This window comes from Schistocerca nitens, chromosome 9, assembly GCF_023898315.1.
Source record: "Schistocerca nitens isolate TAMUIC-IGC-003100 chromosome 9, iqSchNite1.1, whole genome shotgun sequence".
Taxonomy (NCBI): Eukaryota; Metazoa; Arthropoda; class Insecta; order Orthoptera; family Acrididae; genus Schistocerca; species Schistocerca nitens.
In genome coordinates this window covers 19,797,368-19,817,915 of record NC_064622.1, presented here as the reverse complement: position 1 = coordinate 19,817,915, position 20,548 = coordinate 19,797,368, and the positions used below count along the sequence as shown (strand labels likewise).

The window sequence follows — 20,548 nt, the reverse complement described above, 5'->3', positions numbered from 1 at the left end:
TACGTATTACTTATCGGCTTTTGATAATAATACTGCAACGCAACCGGAATCGTCCGAAACTTTATAATGCATTTGAAATAAACAATATTATTCTGCAAAAAGTAATACTAAAACAGAAAGAATACCAACCGCTCGGTACTGTAGATGCTGTTCAGTATCCACAGGAATTTCTAAAGTCACTGAATCCGGCAGGTTTCCCGCCACGCAGTTTGAGGATTGAAGTCGGCGTTCCTGTAATGCCACTACTCGGTCTTAATCCTCCGACGCTTCGTAACGGTACCTGTTCGCGGGTTAAACTTGTGGTTAAAACTGTGACCCGTTTACTCGTTCTCTTGAAGCGAGTTCAATAATCCTATCAAGGTGTCGTTTGCAACAACTATAAATAAGGCTCAAAATCTGACAATTACGTTGGCACTGATGTAAGATCACACTGTTTTACGCATGGTCATTTGTATGTTGTATGTTGTCCTATAACAGACCGGTATTTCAGAAAACCATTGCATACTGTTACCACAAAGGGCCTTGATAAGAAATTTTGCATAATGAGAAGACCATACCTTCGAAGTGGACGAAGTCGAAACAAAAAGTCGAAATTGGTGCTCTAGCGCAATTCCCAGGGTTGACCCAGATTGGTGTCCATAGCTGAGGGGCAGCGCGGCAGAACGCCTTGGGAGGGGCCCAGGTTCAATTCCTGACCGCGTCGGAGATTTTCTCCGCTCGGAGACTGCGTGTTCTGTCCATCATTTCGTTCTGACTGACAGGCAAGTTGCCGAAGCGGTGCCACCTAGAAAGACTTGCACCAGGCGACCATTCTACCCGGCGGCAGCCCTAACCGCACGCGCAGTCCACGTTCCACCAAGAGTAGGCTGTATTTCCAGTTTCCGTACATATACAGCAATTGCGAAGCACTGCCGGGTTCGCCAGTAATTTGTTTTCTTAAACATTTTTTCAATGTAATATTTTACTTTGTACAACAACTAAACAAACCAAAGAATTCGCCCGTATGAAAGCGAATACAAACCCGAGAAACGAGAACTCTGGTCTCGTTTTGGTCAACGGAAACGAATTCACATCTGTGAACCGAGAAGCGAGAACGAAAAATCGAGAACTGAGAACCCAGAACTGGTATCTGTTCTCGAGGACATTGAGAACTCGTTGGAACCAGAACTAGATGGGTTACCACCAGCTGCCCACTGTAATCTTGGTCTCCACTCGTGAGCAAGTTGGACTCGCATTCTGGAGGACGAAGGTTCAAACCCGCGTCCAGCCATCCCATTTAGGTTTTCCGTGATCTCCGTACATCGCTTAAGGCGAATGCCGGGATGGTTCCTTTGAAAGGGCACGGCCGGTTTCCCTCCCCATCCTTCCCTAAAGTGAGCGTGTGCTCCGCCTCTAATTACCTCGTCGTCGACGGGACATCAAACACTGATCTCCTCCCCCTTCTCCTCCTCGCGAGCAAGTGCTGCAGAAACTTCTTTCCTCCTCGTCCCCGCTGCGGCAACGCTGACTGAAACAACATTACAAATAGGCGGCCCAGCGCTGTGCAGATAGTATCGGTGACTAATGAAGCCGGCCGCTGTGGCCGAGCGGTTCTAGGCGCTTCAGTCCGGAACCGCGCTGCTGCTACGGTCGCAGGTTCGAATCCTGCCTCGGGTATGGATGGGAGATGGGACCACATTCTGATCAGTGCATCCTCATGCATTTTCGGAAGTCTATAGCTGACTCATAACAGTCAGTCAGTTTTGTTATAAATTAACAGGTTTACTTACATTTTAAGGAATATAATAGTACCCATCTCGAGTTAGCTGTTCCCCTAGGTCCTTCATTGTGACTAAATTCCCGACTGATTAGGCAGCAGAAGGCAGGACTATCTACGTGCCACATCTTCGGATAGCGGCTCCTCGTCTTACACGTCTTATCTTCGGCGACACATGCACCAACCCATCTGACGCTGTTCGCCCTTCAGCTGTGCTAACGCTGCTCCGCTTACTAATAGTCGACAGAGCTTTCCGTAGTTTAACCCTTTATGTCAGACTGGTAAATATATGTACCACTGGAAAAAAAAAACAGCTGGAATTGCCATTTGCAATTGAGTTGCTACTGCTTCTTTGGTATGAAAATTTACCAAACCGTTTCTCGTGGTAAGCTTTAAAATACACAATAAATTGAGCAGATTTATTTATTGTTATTAACAAAGTGTACATACATACATACATACACGTATTTCATTGTTGTGCTTGCAAAAACCTTTCGTTAAGCGTTAACGTTACGCCTTGAGGTAAACCTGTCCTCAACCGGAGTGTTGGTGTGAGCAGCGCAGTGCTCCGCTAGGCGGCGTCCTCAGTTGGAGGTGGTGTGTGCTCTGGTCTCCCTCCAACCTCTGGCCTGAGGTGGTTACGGGAGACCTACGGTTCATCGTGGGCTTCGAGGCACGGTGCTCACTGATAATTTTTACGAACACATATCGTTGTCAGACGTGGAAGAAGTGTAACTGACAGAAATTAATACTAGGAATCTGGGAGGATTGAACCCCGAAGCTTACCGTTTGTAGTCTAACGCTTAATCATTGAGCTATCGAGCCACGCATATACGCAAATAACGTAGTTCCGTTGGCAGTGTGACAAAAACCGCTACATCTGCGTATTTTCCAAGTAATTGTACTCTAACGAGGCACACAGGAGAGATAAGGAGGAGTTTCCACAGGAGAGAGGTACTGCCAGATTGCTGTTGCATACGGTTCGAGAACTGTGCCTGGTTAATGGTATAGAAATGGTTGCGAAAGGCGAGGGTCTGAGCACTGTACTTGATCCAGTGCAAAATTTTCATTTGTCAGGAAACTCGTAAAAGCCTATGCTCTTTAGCATTTTGAAAGACTGACACTCAATCGTCGCCAAATCGTGCTTAGTCCAGACATCCAGACAAAAATATTCATACCACAGCGAAACTTCCCACTATACGACGGTACACCAGCGTTCTGTGATGTTAGTCCTCAAAGATGACATTCGTTTAATGCGAATTTAAACTCTACGGCTTAAGAATCTCTCTGTTCGTCTTGAGGCGTGAGATGCCCCGCCAGGTACGGACGCGTACGGATGGAAAGCTGCTTCAGCTTGACAAGGTTCACCAGAGGACTCAGTAATGTCGTCAAAGGGAGTACGCCCATCAGCCGAAACGTTCTGGCCGCAGCCCTCCGCGACAGTGAATGCTACCTGCTGGCGTCGCGGCAAGTGATGCTCTAAGAGAAGTATGTAAGCGCAGCAGAGAGGAGTGGGGCATCTTCCTAGCGACGACGGTTCAGGCCGCAGATGTGGAAACCCACTGACATAACCGACCCTGACGGCAGATGGTTCCGGACCGGCGCCTGGAAACGAGCATCTCGGAAACGGCGAAGCTGCTCGGCTGTTCGCATGCCACTGTCGGGAGCATCTGTGGAGAGTGGCTGAAGAACGGTGAAACCACGAGTAAGCGAAACGGTGTCGGACGTCCACGTCTAATCAAAGAACGTGGAGGCCGAAGGCTTGCCTGCTGTGTAAAGCAGAATAGGTAGACGTGCGAGGTCCGACTGCAAACTACAGTGCTGGCGCAGGCACAGGAGTGTCCCAGCACACCGTTCAGCGTATCGTGGTGAACGTGGGGCTCCCCAGCTGACGACCGGTACGTGTTGCCATGTTTAGTAACGGCCTCATCAGTTACGGTTGCAGTGGGAACTCGCTCATCGAGGTCGGACAGTGGATCAGTGAAAACACGTCACCTGGTCGGATGAATAACGTGTCTTCTTACACCAGGTCGATGGTCGTATACGGATACGACTTCATCCACGTAAATAGGTGCTCGAAATGTGCACTGTGGCACACAAGCAGGCCCGTGGAGATACTACTACGCTCGGCGGACGTTCAGCTGGGCTTCCGTGGGACCTGTGGCTGTGATCGAAGGCACCATGACGGCTGGGCACTACGTAAACATTACTAACGACGGCCTATATTGCTTCAAGCTTGATGTTCCCATTGACGGCGATGGCATTTCTCCAGCAGGATAACTGTACGTGTCACAAGGTCAGCATCGTGGTACAGTAGTCCGAGAAATACAATTGTTAATAAGTACTGATGTCTTGGCCACCAAATCCGCCTGATATGAACTCTATGAAAGACATCTGGGACGATATCGGCCGCCACCTCCGCGACCACAAACCATCCGCCCGTAATTTACGGTAATTGAGTGACCTGTACGTAGCCACCTGATACCACAGGGGTAGCTTCAGAAAGCTACCAAGGATCTGTCGAATCAGTGCCACGCACAATCGCTTCCGTACTGCGTTTCAGAGTTGGACCAACACGCTGTCTAGCGGGTGGTCACAATGTTTTGGCCCATAAGTCTCGTTTTGCTTTGCTATACGCCATCACAAACATCACATGAAAAGAAAAATAGCTCTCCGTATAATTATTCAACCTTTTCAATGTTGGTGTGTCTCATCCGGTACCACACCAGATCAAAATGGCGAAGAACTCTTGTTAAATTACATTAAATACTGACATTCCGAATCACAACGCTTGCTGAAGAATCTCAAGAAATGGTCATCATTCACAAAAGAACACATACTGTAGTCATCAGCATCTCATTCCACGACGCATTCTTTGCACTGTCTGAAGACATGAAGCGGAGATAAACGTTTCACGTGAACAAAGATTTCGAGTTTATGTATGTAACACGTTCTTGCAGTGAATATCTTCCAACAATGAAGCTGGACGCTGGATGCAAACTATTAACGCCAGTCTGTGACTTCCACACCCTCTCTACTATATCGTACCTTTTCCCCAACACAAATTTCTTCAGATGCGCGAAACCGCGGAAGTCAAAAGGTGGTGAAGAAGGTGGATGTTTTAACAGTTCGCACTTTGTCACTCTTTCTTTTCCCACAGTCAAACCACCATTGTGGGCAGATGGATTCTCACTAAGAATGGCACGTTTCCCGTTCGTACTTCAGTCTAGGCCACACAACATTTCATCCAGCTGTTCCACAACGATTGCGCCTCACCCTTTTCAGCAGATACGAAACTTTGTCCTTTACGTGGAGAGTGACCGGCTTCCGTCCACTGTGTCTCGTTTCCGGCGAGAAGAGGTAGACAGATGTCTGTACAGCATCAAGTAGATTCTCGTTAAAACCTTATAAAGTTGGATGGTAAACTCGTTTTCAGTTTTTCTCCTGGTCAGCACTTAACAAATGTGACACTCATCTTACATAAACCTTTCCCACAGTTCAGTCTTCACATGGCATTATAAGATGCCCACAGTCGGTCAAAGCGCTCCCCCCACTTATCACTCCTTTCGCCTCCGGCAAGGACCTTTTTTATGTGAAAAACGCCGGACCTCATTGTAGTTCGGCGTCCACGTCAAACTGCGCAGACCACCACATAACTTATCGGGTAAGACGGCTTAATGGTCACTCCCTACAACAGCACTCCTAGTAAAGCACCGTGGTACTAACACCAACTTCCATGCTGAATACGGCTTTAACTACATTTTACGATAGTTGTTTTTTTCTGACATGGGATCAGCGTTCCATGCATCTTTACTAGCCGATTGTTGTTGTTGTGGTCTTCAGTTCTGAGACTGGTTTGATGCAGCTCTCCATGCTACTCTATCCTGTGCAAGCTCCTTCGTCTCCCAGTACCTACTGCAGCCTGCATCCTTCTGAATCTGCTTAGTGTATTCATCTCTTGGTCTCCCTATACGATTTTTACCCTCCACGCTGCCCTCCAATGCTAAATTGGTGACCCCTTGATGCCTCATAATATGTTCTACCAACCGATCCCTTCTTCTGGTCAAGTTGTGCCACAAACTTCTTTTCTCCCCAATCCTATTCAATACCTCCTCATTAGTTATGTGATCTACCCATCTAATCTTCAGCATTCTTCTGTAGCACCACATTTCGAAAGCTTCTATTCTCTTCTTGTCCAAACTAGTTATCGTCCATGTTTCACTTCCATACGTGGCTACACACCATACAAATACTTTCAGAAACGACTTCCTGACACTTAAATCTATACTCGATGTTAAGAAATTTCTCTTCTTCAGAATCGTTTTCCTTGCCATTGCCAGTCTACATTTTATATCTTCTCTACTTCGACCATCATCAGTTATTTTGCTCCCCAAATAGCAACCCTCCTTTACTATTTTAAGTGTCTCATTTCCTAATCTAATACCCTCAGCATCTCCCGACTTAATTCGTATACATTCCATTATCCTCGTTTTGATTTTGTTGATGTTCATCTTATATCCTCCTTTCAAGACGCTATCCATTCCGTTCAACTGCTCTTCCAAGTTCCTCGCTGTCTCTGACAGAATTACAATGTCATCGGCGAACCTCAAGGTTTTTATTTCTTCTCCATGGATTTTAATACCTACTCCGAATTTTTCTTTTGTTTCCTTCACTGCTTGCTCAATATACAGATTGAATAACGTCGGGGAGAGGCTACAACCCTGTCTCACTCCCTTCCTAACCACTGCTTCCCTTTCATGCCCCTCAACTCTTATAACTGCCATTTGGTTTCTGTACAAATTGTAAATAGTCTTTCGTTCCCTGTATTTTACCCCTGCCACCTTCAGAATCTGAAAGAGAGTATTCCAGTCAACATTGTCAAAAGCTTTCTGTAAGTCTACAAATGCTAGAAACGTAGCTTTGCCTTTTCTTAATCTTTCTTCTAAGATAAGTCGTAAGGTTAGTATTGCCTCACGTGTTCCAACATATCTACGGAATCCAAACTGATCTTCCCCGAGGTCCGCTTCTACCAGTTTTTCCATTCGTCTGTAAAGAATTCGCGTTAGTATTTTGCAGCCGTGACTTATTAAACTGATAGTTCGGTAATTTTCACATCTGTCAACACCTGCTTTCTTTGAGATCGGAATTATTATATTCTTCTTGAAGTCTGAGGGTATTTCGCCTGTCTCATACATCTTGCTCACCAGATGGTAGAGTTTTGTCAGGACTGGCTATCCCAAGGCTGTCAGTAGTTCTAATGGAATGTTGTCTACTCCGGGGGCCTTGTTTCGAGTCAGGTCTTTCAGTGCTCTGTCAAACTCTTCACTCAGTATCGTATCTCCCATTTCACCTTCATCTACATCCCATTTCCATAATATTGTCCTCAAGTACATCGCCCTTGTATAGACCCTCTATATACTTCTTCCACCTTTCTGCTTTCCCTTCTTTGCTTAGAACTGGGTTTCCATCTGAGCTCTTGATATTCATACAAGTGGTTCTCTTTTCTCCAAAGGTCTCTTTAATTTTCCTGTAGGCAGTATCTATCTTACCCCTAGTGAGATAAGCCTCTACATCCTTACATTTGGCCTCTAGCCATCCCTGCTTAGCCATTTTGCACTTCCTGTCGATCTCATTTTTGAGACGTTTGTATTCCTTTTTGCCTGCTTCATTTACTGCATTTTTATATTTTCTCCTTTCATCAATTAAATTCAATATTTCTTCTGTTACCCAAGGATTTCTACTAGCCCTCGTCTTTTTACCTACTTGATCCTCTGCTGCCTTCACTACTTCATCCCTCAAAGCTACCAATTCTTCTTCTACTGTATTTCGTTCCCCCATTCCTGTCAATTGTTCCCTTATGCTCTCCCTGAAACTCTGTACAACCTCTGGTTTAGTCAGTTTATCCAGGTCCCATCTCCTTAAATTCCCACCTATTTGCAGTATCTTCAGTTTTAATCTACAGTTCATAACCAACAGATTGTGGTCAGAGTCCACATCTGCTCCTGGAAAGGTCTTACAATTTAAAACCTGATTCCTAAATCTCTGTCTTACCATTATATAATCTATCTGAAACCTCTCAGTATCTCCAGGCTTCTTCCATGTATACAGCCTTCTTTTATGATTCTTGAACCAAGTGTTAGCTATGATTAAGTTGTGTTCTGTGCAAAATTCTACCAGGCGGCTTCCTCTTTCGTTTCTTACCCCCAATCCATATTCACCTACTACGTTTCCTTCTGTCCCTTTTCCTACTACCGAATTCAAGTCACCCATGACTATTAAATATTCGTCTCCCTTCACTATCTGAATAATTTCTTTTATTTCATCATACATTTCTTCAATTTCTTCGTCATCTGCAGAGCTAGTTGGCATATAAACTTGTACCACTGTAGTAGGCGTGGGCTTCGTGTCTATCTTGGCCATAATAATGCGTTCACTATGCTGTTTGTAGTAACTTACCCGCATTCCTATTTTTATTCATTATTAAACCTACTCCTGCATTACCCCTCTTTGACTTTGTATTTACGACCCTGTATTCGCCTGACCAAAAGTCTTGTTCCCCCTGCCACCGCACTTCACTAATTCCCACTATATCTAACTTTAACCTATCCATTTCCCCTTTTAAATTTTCTAACCTACGTGCCCGATTAAGGGATCTGACATTCCACGCTCCGATCCGTAGAACGCCAGTTTTCTTTCTCCTGATAACGACGTCCTCTTGAGTAGTCCCCGCCCGGAGATCCGAATGGGGGACTATTTTACCTCCGGAATATTTTACCCAAGAGGACGCCATCATCATTAACCATACAGTAGCGCTGCATGCCCTTGGGAAAAATTACGGCTGTAGTTTCCCCTTACTTTCAACCGTTCGCAGTACCAGCACAGCAAGGCCGTTTTGGTTAGTGTTTTACAAGGCCAGATCAGTCAATCATCCAGACTGTTGCCCCTGCAACTACTCAAAAGGCTGCTGCCCCTCTTCAGGAACCACACGTTTGTCTGGCCTCTCAACAGATACCCCTCCGTTGTAGTTGCACCTACGGTACGGCTATCTGTATCGCTGAGGCACGCAAGCCTCCCCACCAACGGCCAGGTTCATGTTCATGTTCGCCGATTGTCCAACCAAATTTAACGATGCTGTCATCCGTGTCCGCAGTTTTGGGACGTCCATTTTATTTTGGGTATGGTTTACAAAAGTAGGGTTTACAAGTGCATACAACATTAACTGATACAAGATAAAATGAAACTATTAAGAAAGAGGATGAATCTTTATACAAGTTTCACAACTTGTGGTAAATTCCTGTTGGTGATAAACTGTGTAAAACAAATGTTACGACTAGAAGGTTTACCAGTATATTGTACGCCTACTTACCTGGGTGCTAATTTGCTCGCCTCCCATGCAAGCGGGCCCGGGTTCGATCCCCGGCCGGGTTGGAGATATTCTCCGCTCAGGGACTGATTGTGAGTGTTGTGTTATCATCATAATTTCATCCTCATGAAAGGTGCGCAAGTCGCCCCATGTGGCGTCGAATGAAATAAGACTTGCACTTGGCAGCGAACTTCCCCGAATGGGGCCCCCCCAGCCAACGATGCCATACGCTCATTTCCATTTACCAGTATATTAAATCGGATGAAACACAAGCTGACTACATTAACAAAACGTATAAATAAAACCATTTTGCGCTTGACGTTGACGTGTTTCTTTACAGAACATGTACCGATTAGAGAAAATTAACAATGAATGCTTCACTAGTTCTGTTGTAGCAAGGAAATTATGCAGCAACTGCGGTTACTCTGAGCATACTTTAAATTACCGAGACGTGCTGCTGATGAACTGGTTATGAACACCTAATTACGAGCGTGAAGTCGATTCTAGACACTGGTACGAGCACAGTTTTCCACATTCAAGAGATATTCTTTGTGCTCTACCTCCACTTTCACATTTTCTGCGACCCTGCAGCGAGCGGCTGATCGGCGAGCGGCTAATTAAGACGGCTGGCTCGTTCGAGCGTTGGGTGCCCCAACGAGCGCGAGCCAAGTCAAGCTCAGTCGCTCGCCAAATCCTAAGCGGAATTGTTGGCATCTACCTTTCGCGGCACTACCTGCGACGAACAATTCAAGTGAGCATAAACGCTAGTTGTAGACTTCTATAGTGATTGCAAATTAAGTGTGATCAGTGAACTACAAGATGAAGAGAGAGCATTTTGTGTAACCGTGACAATCTAAGAAAGACGTTTATCTGATTGACAAGAAAATGGAGTAAATTACGGACAAGAACGAGTTGGAATTGTTCTTGGCACACACGTAATTGTACCGTGGACATGGATACATGATAATTATGGTCGAGTATCTGGAATGTAAGCAGTGAATCACATTTCAACCAAGATTCACCACTTACATGGAACATATAGCTGCGATGCAATTTGACAAATTATGCGAAAGAAAACAAAAAAAAAAAATACTATACCTCCTTACGATTGGTGACTGCCATGCTGCATCACATCAAATTAGAAACCATTTAAGCGCGAAAACAGACAACGTATATTTTCTACGTAACCGTAGGTGACGTACGATCTCATAACGCATATAAAGCTTAATAACTGTCCCCCTATTCCCAGAAAGAATACGTTGTACCACTTGTGACCACACATTCTCGCTGGTGTAAGGGGCTTTACTTTGTGTCCCAACTGGATGGGCGAATAGTTGGTCAAACGTCCTACGATAAGTGACTTCGATTCAGGCAACCGCAGGAAGCCCCCAATCGTGACACACACACAGTCGGGTTCCGGTCGGCGCCAGCACAATTTCTCGCCGCCTGGTCATGCGAGGACGGAGATAAGATAGGCAGCAGCAATCCGCGGCGACCACGGAGTGGGGGTCCGCTACTAGTAGGGAGCCGGGTCCAGGGCGTCAACCAGCGCAGGCGCGGTCCGCCGGCAAGAGATTCGCCACGTCACACCGAGCAGCGCGGCAGCACAGCATGGGTGCAGGTAAACAGCTGTTTAGCGAGCGCAGGCCGGGCACCACGCGACTAGGCGTGCGTTTATGTCAGAGCTGCGACAAGCGACAAGAGGTATGCGAACGTGTACACAGTACTCTCACAGAGCTGTTTATATACGAGCAGCGTTCTGAGCCACGACAAGTAACTAAGCAGCAGAATGAGTGTCGATAAACCTGCTTGTATCGAACATAGATGTCGGAAATTTTATTGGCCCAACTACTTGCAAGGCCTGTAGTGATGGACTAGAAAGACAAAAGCTACTACAATTTGGTTCATATTGGAATAAAGTCAAGATAAAACTGAAAACGGCGAGTCTGTAGGAAAAGTTTGTCTTCGCAGTAATAATCGTTGTAGGTATGATTGGTTTCCAACAAAGATAAATCTTGAAGACTTCCAGTGGCTGCTTATTAATTGACACGCTTATTGTTGGTGTATTTGTTTCCATTGTCAGATATGTTCACTACGTCCTGTAAATTATTAAATGTTATATTTCTGTGGCTAATATTCCCCATTTAAAAACATTATACAAAGGAGCATTTTAGAGTTTTAGTTTCTCATAGTCTGCCAAACGACTGTCGTCTGCAATTTTGAACCTTTCGTCCGAAAATTCAGAAACAAAACTGAAGACATACCTGTTCCACCATCGCTTCGTTATCCGTAACGACCAGCATTGTCTATAAACTTACAGTTACTATCAACCACTCACTGTAACAAAACAGAACATAATGTTTACAATTGAAGTTTCTAAACACAGAGCCAGAATGGGAAGGACAAATAATTCGAATGTGTTTTTGCTTCATATTTCATAAGCAATTAGGAAAAATTCAAACACTGTGGTAATCATCCGCAATTTTTCTGCAGTCCTCAATGTCTGCAGTTTTCATTTCTGACAATCTTTCTGTGCAACTTCACTAACCTCTCTCACAATTTTTGCAAAAATTGCAACTGTAAAAGGAAAAGAAAACTCTACGCTTTCAAATAACTAACACATACTTGGAAAAAATTTAATTAGGTACAGTATTTTTTTGTTTCAATTTATCTTGTAAATGGAGTTACGCAGCGTGGGTTTCAAGAATAAAGTATAGTTGATCGCATGTAGCAGTTTTCACAAACTGCGGGAAGACATAAATGGAAAAGTTCTGTTATAACTTTATAACTATACTGGCTTCCATTTTAAGGCCAGCAGTCAACACTGCTTTACTCGCTGCTCTATTCGCCGGGCTTGACGCTTGCCACAGGCCCAACATTAACGCACTCTTAACGCATCTCTGTCTTATGCAGTGTGCCACTCACGCTTTCAATGCTACTGGCGAAATATGTTGTAACTTTCATGTAGAAAACAACAAGATTACTCCGAAGGCCATTCAGAATTCAGCCTGTTCTCGAGTTCCACTGGGCTCTAAGTCGCTTAGGTCAGACTGAGGACGATTTTTCTGAGTTCAGGAGAAACTCTGATGCACTTTCGCCCGTCGCATGCTAAGCAAGACATGTTCTTTTGGAATATCGTTACAGGCGCGCGACTGATTTGAATACTAGCCAACAAACTGAACTCAGCGCGTTGCTCTTAATGCGCCGACCGTCAGCTGCTCGCAGCATATGAAGAGCCTGTGTGTTCAGTATAGTCTGGAAACCGTGCAGAAATTTAAGAGTGACGAGACAGCCAAAGCCTTTCGCCAGGGCTGCAAAAATGCGGAAATCACATGGGGTGAGATCGGGAGGGTGTAGGACAGCGCACATGGTGCCGAAGTCATTTCGACTACACTGCAAAAATTTCTCTGCGAAGCCTTTACACATCCTTCTTTCAGTCCCGATCTCTCCCCAAGTGATTTCCATATTTTTGCAGCCCTGGAGAAAGACATTCGTGGCTGTCGATTTGCCTCACATGAAGAGGTGCACGCCCGTGTACTGCCATGTTTTCGTAGGCAACTGCAAACATTTTTCCATGACGGCATTAACCGCCTTGTCGCACAGTGAGACAAACGTATTAACAATTATGGCGATTAATTTTAAAATAATAAACACTATACTTACTTTGCCGGCCGGAGTGGCCGTGCGGTTCTAGGCGCTACAGTCTGGAGCCGAGCGACCGCTACGGTCGCAGGTTCGAATCCTGCCTCGGGCATGGATGTGTGTGATGTCCTTAGGTTAGTTACGTTTAAGTAGTTCTAAGTTCTAGGGGGACTGACGAGCTAAGAAGTTAAGTCGCATAGTGCTCAGAGCCATTTGAACCATTTTTTACTTACTTTTTTCCACATGTTTCGCTTACATTTGACTGCCCCCTTATAGTAAGGTCACAAATAAATGCTGTGGCTCGGTAGAACAGATGACAAGTAACTTTTCAGGGGAACTAAAAAAGACATTTCAAAAATTATGGCAGCCACAAACGGTAGCTTATAAAATTTGTGGAATTTAACTTTTCACGAAATTTGATCTCCTGTAGGAATAAAATGGCAACTGACACAGTTTTGATGTACACTGAAGAGCCAAAGAAACTGGTATAGGCATGCGTATTCAAATACAGAGGTATGTAAACAGGTAGAATAGGGCGCTGCGGACGGCAACGCTTATATAAGACAAAAAGTGTCTGGCGCAGATGTTCACTCTGTTACTGCTGCTACAATGGCAGGTTATCAATATTTGAGATTGAACGTGATGTTATAGTCGGCGCACGAGTGATGGGACACAGCATCTCCGAGATAACGATGAAGACGGGACATTCCCGGACGATCATTTCACGAGTGTACCGTGAATGTCAGAAATCCGGTATAACATCAAATCTCCGACATCGCTGTGGCCACAAAAAGATCCTGCAAGAACGGGACCAACGACGACTGAAGAGACTCGTTCAACGTGACAGAAGTGCAACCCTTCCGCAAACTGCGGCAGTTTTCAATGCTGGCCCATCAACAAGTGTCAACGTGCGAACCATTCAGCGAAACATCATCAATATGGGCTTTCGGAGTCGAACATTAGAGTACTGATGACTAGAAACGTGTTGCCTGGTCGAACGAATCTCATTTCAAATTGTACGGATGGACGTTTTACGGGTATGGAGACAGCCTCATGAATCCATGGACCCTGGTCAACAGGGGACTGTTCAAGATGGTGGAGGCTCTGTAATGGTGTGGGGCGTGTGCAGTTGGAGTGGTATGGAACCCCAGATACGTCTAGGTACGACTCTGACAGGTAACACACACGTAAGCACCCTAATGCCCACTGTGCATTCCGACGGACTTCGGCAATTCCAGCAGGGCAATGTGACACCCCACACGTCCAGAATTGCTACAGAGTGGCTCCAGGAACACTCTTCTGAGTTTAAACACTTCCGCTGACCACGAAACTCCCCAGACATTAACATTATTGAGCATATTGGCTCTTCAGTGTATGCAGAGCGCAAAACTTTATGCGTCTGATCCAAATATATCTTTGGATTGCAAGCAATTTCACTCGTAAGCCGTCTTAAATCTGGCCGAAGCTCTTGCACAGCTCGCACCACCTTTTGTAGTCCTCGACTTCAAACGCAGTAAGATGCTTAATTTTTTTATGTTCAGTTCGAATTTTGCACAGACTTGTTTCAGCTTGGGCTATAACACTGGTTTTGGACAATCGACAGAATGGAGAAAGTGGGGGTGCAACATGCCATTCCTTCACCGCGCCTGTCTGCTCGTCCCGCAGCTGTTGTGTACGCTAGAGCCGACTTCTGGTGTCAGAGGGAAGGGAGCAGTCTCCATCCTCCCCAGTCCTCAGAAATGACTTATGGTCGTAGGGTAATTGGTTGCTTTGCCACTTTGCACGACGTTAGGTGTTTTCCAACACCTCTTGGAAAGAAATTTCAACGAGTTCTGGCTGGAAGCAGCAACTCCGAGAAAAGCGTCATTTGCGCTAGCGGGATATGACCATGGAACTCCCTGCATACAGCTACTGGGTCTGAGAGGCTGAAGGGCACGGGTGTTGAAACAGTTCCGGGGAGCGTTCTGGAGTTCGCGAAGCAAGAAACTGGCCAACAGTCCTCACGAGCGTAGGAGTTAATAGAGTCGTGTGCCCGTATGGAGGAGGTCGCGGTTTTGTTTGGGATCTCTGAAGTCGGAAGTAAGTGAACACCCTCGATCAAGCAAATTATTTCTTTCAGTACAGAAAACTGAGACAATCACGAAGTGCGTTCACGAGTGTGGGCCTAGGTTTCAAATTGAAACGCTTTCGGTTTCCTATGCACGGCTGTAGAGCAAAGCAGGTACCTGTGGGGTGGTATTTTGCGTTAAACGGACGTACATGACGGTTTAATTCAAGCCAGAATATTACATTTGTTTCTGTGTTAACTTCAACTGTGGTGATTCTTGAAATTTCCTCGACTTAAAGAGTATTCCATTCGGCCCACAATCATTCAGCCATCATCAGATGAGTGTTTTGCACTGGAGACTGCTAGTTCACACCGCTAACTGTATAACAAAAACTGGCGTGGAGACGCATGCGCAAAGGCAGCCGATGATGAGCGACCTCTGTCGAGTTTGGTGCCCTCTTCGAATACTGCTCTATCTGGGGCGCGCATGTCTCATGCATAATGGTTAACACTACATGTCAGCTTCCTGTCGGTATGTGCACTCGCGGAGTTAAAATTCAGATGTCAAAACTAATAAAGTTCAATGTCGTTAGACGTGACATTGGTCAAAAACTGTTTTCTTTCTGAAGATATTAAAGAGATCACAGGATCCTACGCCTTATCCAGCTGAAAGCCGCCATCACGATTAATAAGATCTTCCCCCTGACTTATTTCCACCGTTTCGTTAATAACTGAGGCCAAGAATTTCCGTGGCAGAATGATCCACGGAAATACCTGTGTAGATACAGTGCTCGGCAATGGCTGACTTATTGAGCTGGGAAAGGTGAGTGTTGTCTGACTAATGTAGGCTTTGCCGCACTGGCAAGGCGTTCCTTCTATTACAGCCCGCCGCAACCCCAGATTGTCCTTTCCCGAACCGAGAAATACGGTGGCAAGAGCTCGACGTCATCCGTTGCAATCCCGAAACTTCACTGAATTGTGGTGTTGTCTTTTGTGGAGATTTTACTTGTTGACTTTGAACTTTTTCCTGTATTGTTGCCGTGATGATTATCTGCGGAAGTTGGTAGGAGCCAGCAGGAGACAGTGGAGGCAGGGTGTCAATTGTTAGGGGTGTACATATCCCAGGACAATAGTCGAACCTCAGAATCTTTCTCTATCAGTGCACTGCTTCATCACTATGAAAGTGAAGTCCTCAAAGGAGTCCTTTTAAGTTTTCGGAACACATGAAAATCCGATCTTGCCAAGTCGGAAATACATAGAGGACGATCGATGGCAGTGAACCCAAGGCGTCGGATTGTTGCATATGTCGCAGACCTCGTGTGTGGTCTGGCATTGTCATGGTGAAGGACAGAATGTTCCATGTGTGAAAGAACTCTTCGAGTTATCACGCACCGACACATTTACATTACACGCCGAAACGTTACAAGCCCTTCTAGCGGCAGAGGGCCGCCGATATTTACACACGAGGCATAAAAAAGATACAATGTTAATAACACGTTGGTTTTATTGTAAAAGCTTTCAGAATTATCACTCAAAAACTTAGAGGCACTACTTTTCAGCGCACCCTCGTACACCGCAACAGTGGCTAAGTCGCCGCGTGCTGGTTCCTGGGGAATTCCGCCATAGATCTCCACAACAACAGAACAGGCTAACAGTTCCACGGTCAATACGTGAAAAGTTTTAATATCCACGGAATGAAATGTAATTTATTTGCTTCAGCCAGATCTCGCCGAGATGTCCCTTTCGTTAAACACTCCTGGAGCTAGCTAAGGGCTGCACCAGCTGGCACGAAACCCCTGTCTATCTAACACGCCCACACCCACTAAGCGCAAACCATCACCTAGAAAAACAGAAAATGACTAGTCAGAAATCCACGGTCGTACATGGGTACGTACATCCGAATTTACGTTGACTTTCCGTGCTGGAAGAATAACTTGCTTGACAACTAACGATCACAAATTGCCGACTCCAGAAACGCTAAGTACTTTGAACACCAACACCGCCGTAGAGGTGGATGACCCGTCTCCTGTACCTTTAAACTAGACCACACACGCGTATAGACCGCGTCCACCAATATCTCTGCCGTGTTTAGTTTTGCAGCCAACGCGAGTCACGTGGCGGAAGGAAAATCGCCGAGTTTCTGTCAGTACGAGCCGTGCGAAGCGGTGCCGACAGTTGCAGTTTCTTTTATATCTGACTGAAATCAAGCACTGGTTGGTTGGTTGCTTGGTTGGTTTCAGGTACGATGGGACGAAAATACAGCGTCATCAGTCCCTTTTTCCTGAAGCAAACGAGGCTTAGGGTAAAACAACACCCGCAGTACGCTTGGGAAAGTAAAAGGAGGGGGAAAGGAATCCGGAACCACACCTAAAAAGAAAACGAATGGAAGGAACAAAAAACGGGGAAAACTGACGCTACAAGTAAAAGTAGGAGGATATCAAAAGAATAAAAGATATAGCTGAAGGTCTGGGCTGGCTAATCAAAAGAATAAAAGACGATGAGCCAGCCACTCTGCAACACACTAAAATGTCTGCCCCAAAAGACAAGGCACGATGACACATGAAGGGCAAAGAGGAACACCAGGACAAACAAATGCAAAGGAATGGTGATAAGAGTTAAAATGGAGGGAGGGTGGAGGCCCTGGAGAGAAGGCCGAACACCTAACCTTATATGGCATGATAAAAACCTCCCCCACGAATAAAACGCAGAACTAAAACTGCTGCTGAGCCATTATCGCCAAATACCGAAGGTAGGGTGCTGGGAAGGTTAAAAGTCCGCTGCAGACCGACTAAAATTGGGCAGTCCAGCAAGATGTGGACGACAGTCATACGGGAGCCACATCGACACCAAGGTGGGTCCTTGCAATGGAGGAGGTAACCACGTGTCAGCCATGTATGGCCAACGCAGAGCCGGCAGAGACCCACAGAGTCCCTGCGAGAGGCCCACATGGAAGACTTCAACTCATTCGTTGTCTTCTTAATGATATGCAGTTTGTTGAGCGTACTGTTATGCCATTCCGTCTCCCAAAGCCGAAAAACTTTGCAGCGTAATAGGGAACACAGGTCAGTTTCAGACATGCCGATCTCCAGAAGTGGTTTCCATGTGGCCTGTTTGCCCAGCCTGTCGGCTAGTTAATTTCCTGGGATTCTGACAAGTCCTGGGGTCCAGACAAACACCACTGAACGAATGGACCATTCCAGGGCATAGGTGAACTCCTGGATGGTCGCTACCAAAGGATGGCGAGGGTAGCACTGGTCGATAGCTTGTAAGCTGCTCAGGGAGTCAGTACAGAGAAGAAATGACTCACTAGAGCATGAACGGATGTGCTCAAGTGCACAAGATATGGCCACCAGCTCTTCAGTGAATACACTGTAACCATCAGGCAAGGAATGCCGTTAAATATGGCCGCTGTGGACTTAGGCGAAGCCAACATGACCATCAGCCATCGAGCCGTCGGTGTAAACCACTTCAGAGCCCCATAACACGTCAAGAATCGAGAGGAAGTGACAGCGGAGCACTGCGGGGTTAACTGAGTCCTTAGGACCATGTGGAAGGCCCAGGCGAAGCTTCGGCCCAGGTATACACAATGCAGATGTATGCAGATGGACCTGGAGGGGAGATGGTAAATGAAAGGACTCTAGTTCACAGAGGGTGGATCGGGTACGAACTGTAATCATAAGCCATGACCTGGGCCGCCGATGCAGGAGATGAACCGCAGTGGTTGGGAAAACGAGACGGTAATTCGGATGCTCAGGACAACTATGAATGTGTGCAACGTAACTGGTGAGCGCCTGTGCACGTTCAACCTTCAATGGAAGGACTCTGGCCTCCACCAAGACGCTGGTCACCAGACTTGTTCTAAAAGCTCCCGTCGCTAGGCGAACGCCACAGTGGTGCACTGGGTCGAGTAAACGCAACGCTGAGGGCGCCGCCGAACTATAAACCAAACTTCCATAGTCAAAGTGGGATTCAACAAGGTATCTGTAGAGCTGCAGCAGTGTAGAGCGATCTGCACCCCAGTTGGTGTTGCTCAGGCAGCGGAGGGCATTGAGGTGCTGCCAACACTTCCGCTTAAGCTGACGAAATTGAGATAGCAAAGTCAATCGGGCGTCGAAAACCAGTCCTAAGAATCGATAGGTCTCCACTACAGCGAGTGGATCGTCATGAAGGTAAAGTTCTGACTCCGGATGAACGGTACGACGCCGACAGAACTGCATGACACACGACTTTGTGGCTAAAAACTGGAAGCCGTGGGCTAGAGCCCATGACTGCGCCTGTGGATGGCACCCTGCAGGCGCTGCTCAGCAACACCAATACTGGAGCAGCAGTACGAAATGCAGGAGTCGTCGGCATACAGAGAGGGTGAGACGGACGGCCCTACAGCTGCTGCTAACCGTTAACGGCCTCTAAAAATAGACACACTCAATATATCAGGACCCCATTCTCCTGGATATGGAGGAGCTCTGGGAGGCACCAACTTGGACATGGAAAGTACGGAGCGACAGGTAATTTTGGATAAAAATCGGGAATGGGACCTGGAGACCCCACTCGTATAAAGTGCCAAGGATTGATGTGACCAAGCTGTGTCATACGCTTTCTGTAAATATAAAAAGACGGCATCCTGGTGTCGGCGTCTGGAAAAGGCTGTTCGTATGGCAGACTCGAGGCTCGAGGGACAAAAGATTGTCAGTGGTAGAGCAACCCTGGCGGAAACCGCCCTAGCATGGATCCAGTAGGCCGGCCACATGACTCCAGGATCCAACCCAACCGCCGACTGCCGACACACCATACGCTCTAGCAGCTTACAAAGAACGTTGGTGAGACTAACGGGCTGATAGCTATCCACATCAAGCGGGTTTTTACCGGGTTTGAGCACAGGAATGATGGTGCTCTCCCGCCATTGTGATGGAAAGACGCCATCGCACCAGATCCAGTTGAAGATGACAAGGAGATGTTGCTTTTAATCGGATGAGTGATGTTTGATCACCTGACTGTGGATCCAATCTGGCCCAGGAGCTACGTCGAGGCAAGGAGCAATGGGCGCTGACGAGCTCCCACTATGTAAATGGGGCTACACTTCACTGTGGCGTGTAGTGAACGAGAGAACTTTCCCTTTCATCCGCCATTTGGGGGTATGAAAGGCTGGTGGGTAATTCTCTGACGCAGAGGCTCGAGCATAGTGCTCAACATCGTGTTTGCATCGGTAGATAACACGCCATGGATGTTAACGCCAATGACACCTGTTTTGGTCCGGGTACCCAAAAACACGTCTGATCTTCGTCCAGACTTGAGAAATGGCACCCAATGGTCGAGATGTACCTTTCCCAACACTCCTGTTTCTGACTTTTTGTAAGCTGGCGAACGTGGGCACTGAGCTGCTTGAAGTCTATTAGGTGCTCCGGAGAACGGTGCTCCTTATGTCGCTGTAGAGCCCACCTACGCTCTTTAATGACCTCAGCAATTTCTGGAGACCCCCTAGGCACTGTCTTTCACTCCTAAGGAACAAGGGATCGCGTTTTCTGCCGCAGAAACGATCGTTCTAGTGACCTGCTCAACCACCACATCTATGGTACCATGTGGGGGAGATTCAGCGGTGTCAGCAGAGGTAAAGCTTCCCAGTCTGCCTTGTTTTAAGCCGATATGGGTAGGCGTCCGTGGGCATGACGCCCGGTGAGTGACAGGAAGATGGGGAAGTGGTCACCACCACACAAGTCATCGTGGGCTCTCCAGTGGACACATG

The 20,548-nt window shown here is 46.4% G+C and overlaps 2 protein-coding genes across 4 annotated transcripts in view; one reads left to right on the top strand and one right to left on the bottom strand.

The window, feature by feature from the left end:
• The window catches only part of LOC126203958 (trichoplein keratin filament-binding protein), an 801,925-nt gene that overhangs the window by 263,110 nt on the left and 518,267 nt on the right, over positions 1 to 20,548 (bottom strand). The gene's annotated exons all lie outside the window — the stretch shown is intronic.
• The window catches only part of LOC126203961 (peptidoglycan-recognition protein LB-like), a 69,670-nt gene continuing 59,739 nt past the window's right edge, over positions 10,618 to 20,548 (top strand). The window contains exon 1 of the mRNA XM_049938359.1: positions 10,618 to 10,740. Within this exon, the coding sequence (XP_049794316.1) occupies positions 10,731 to 10,740 (10 nt within the window). The 5' untranslated portion in view covers positions 10,618 to 10,730. The remainder of the gene's footprint in view (positions 10,741 to 20,548) is intronic.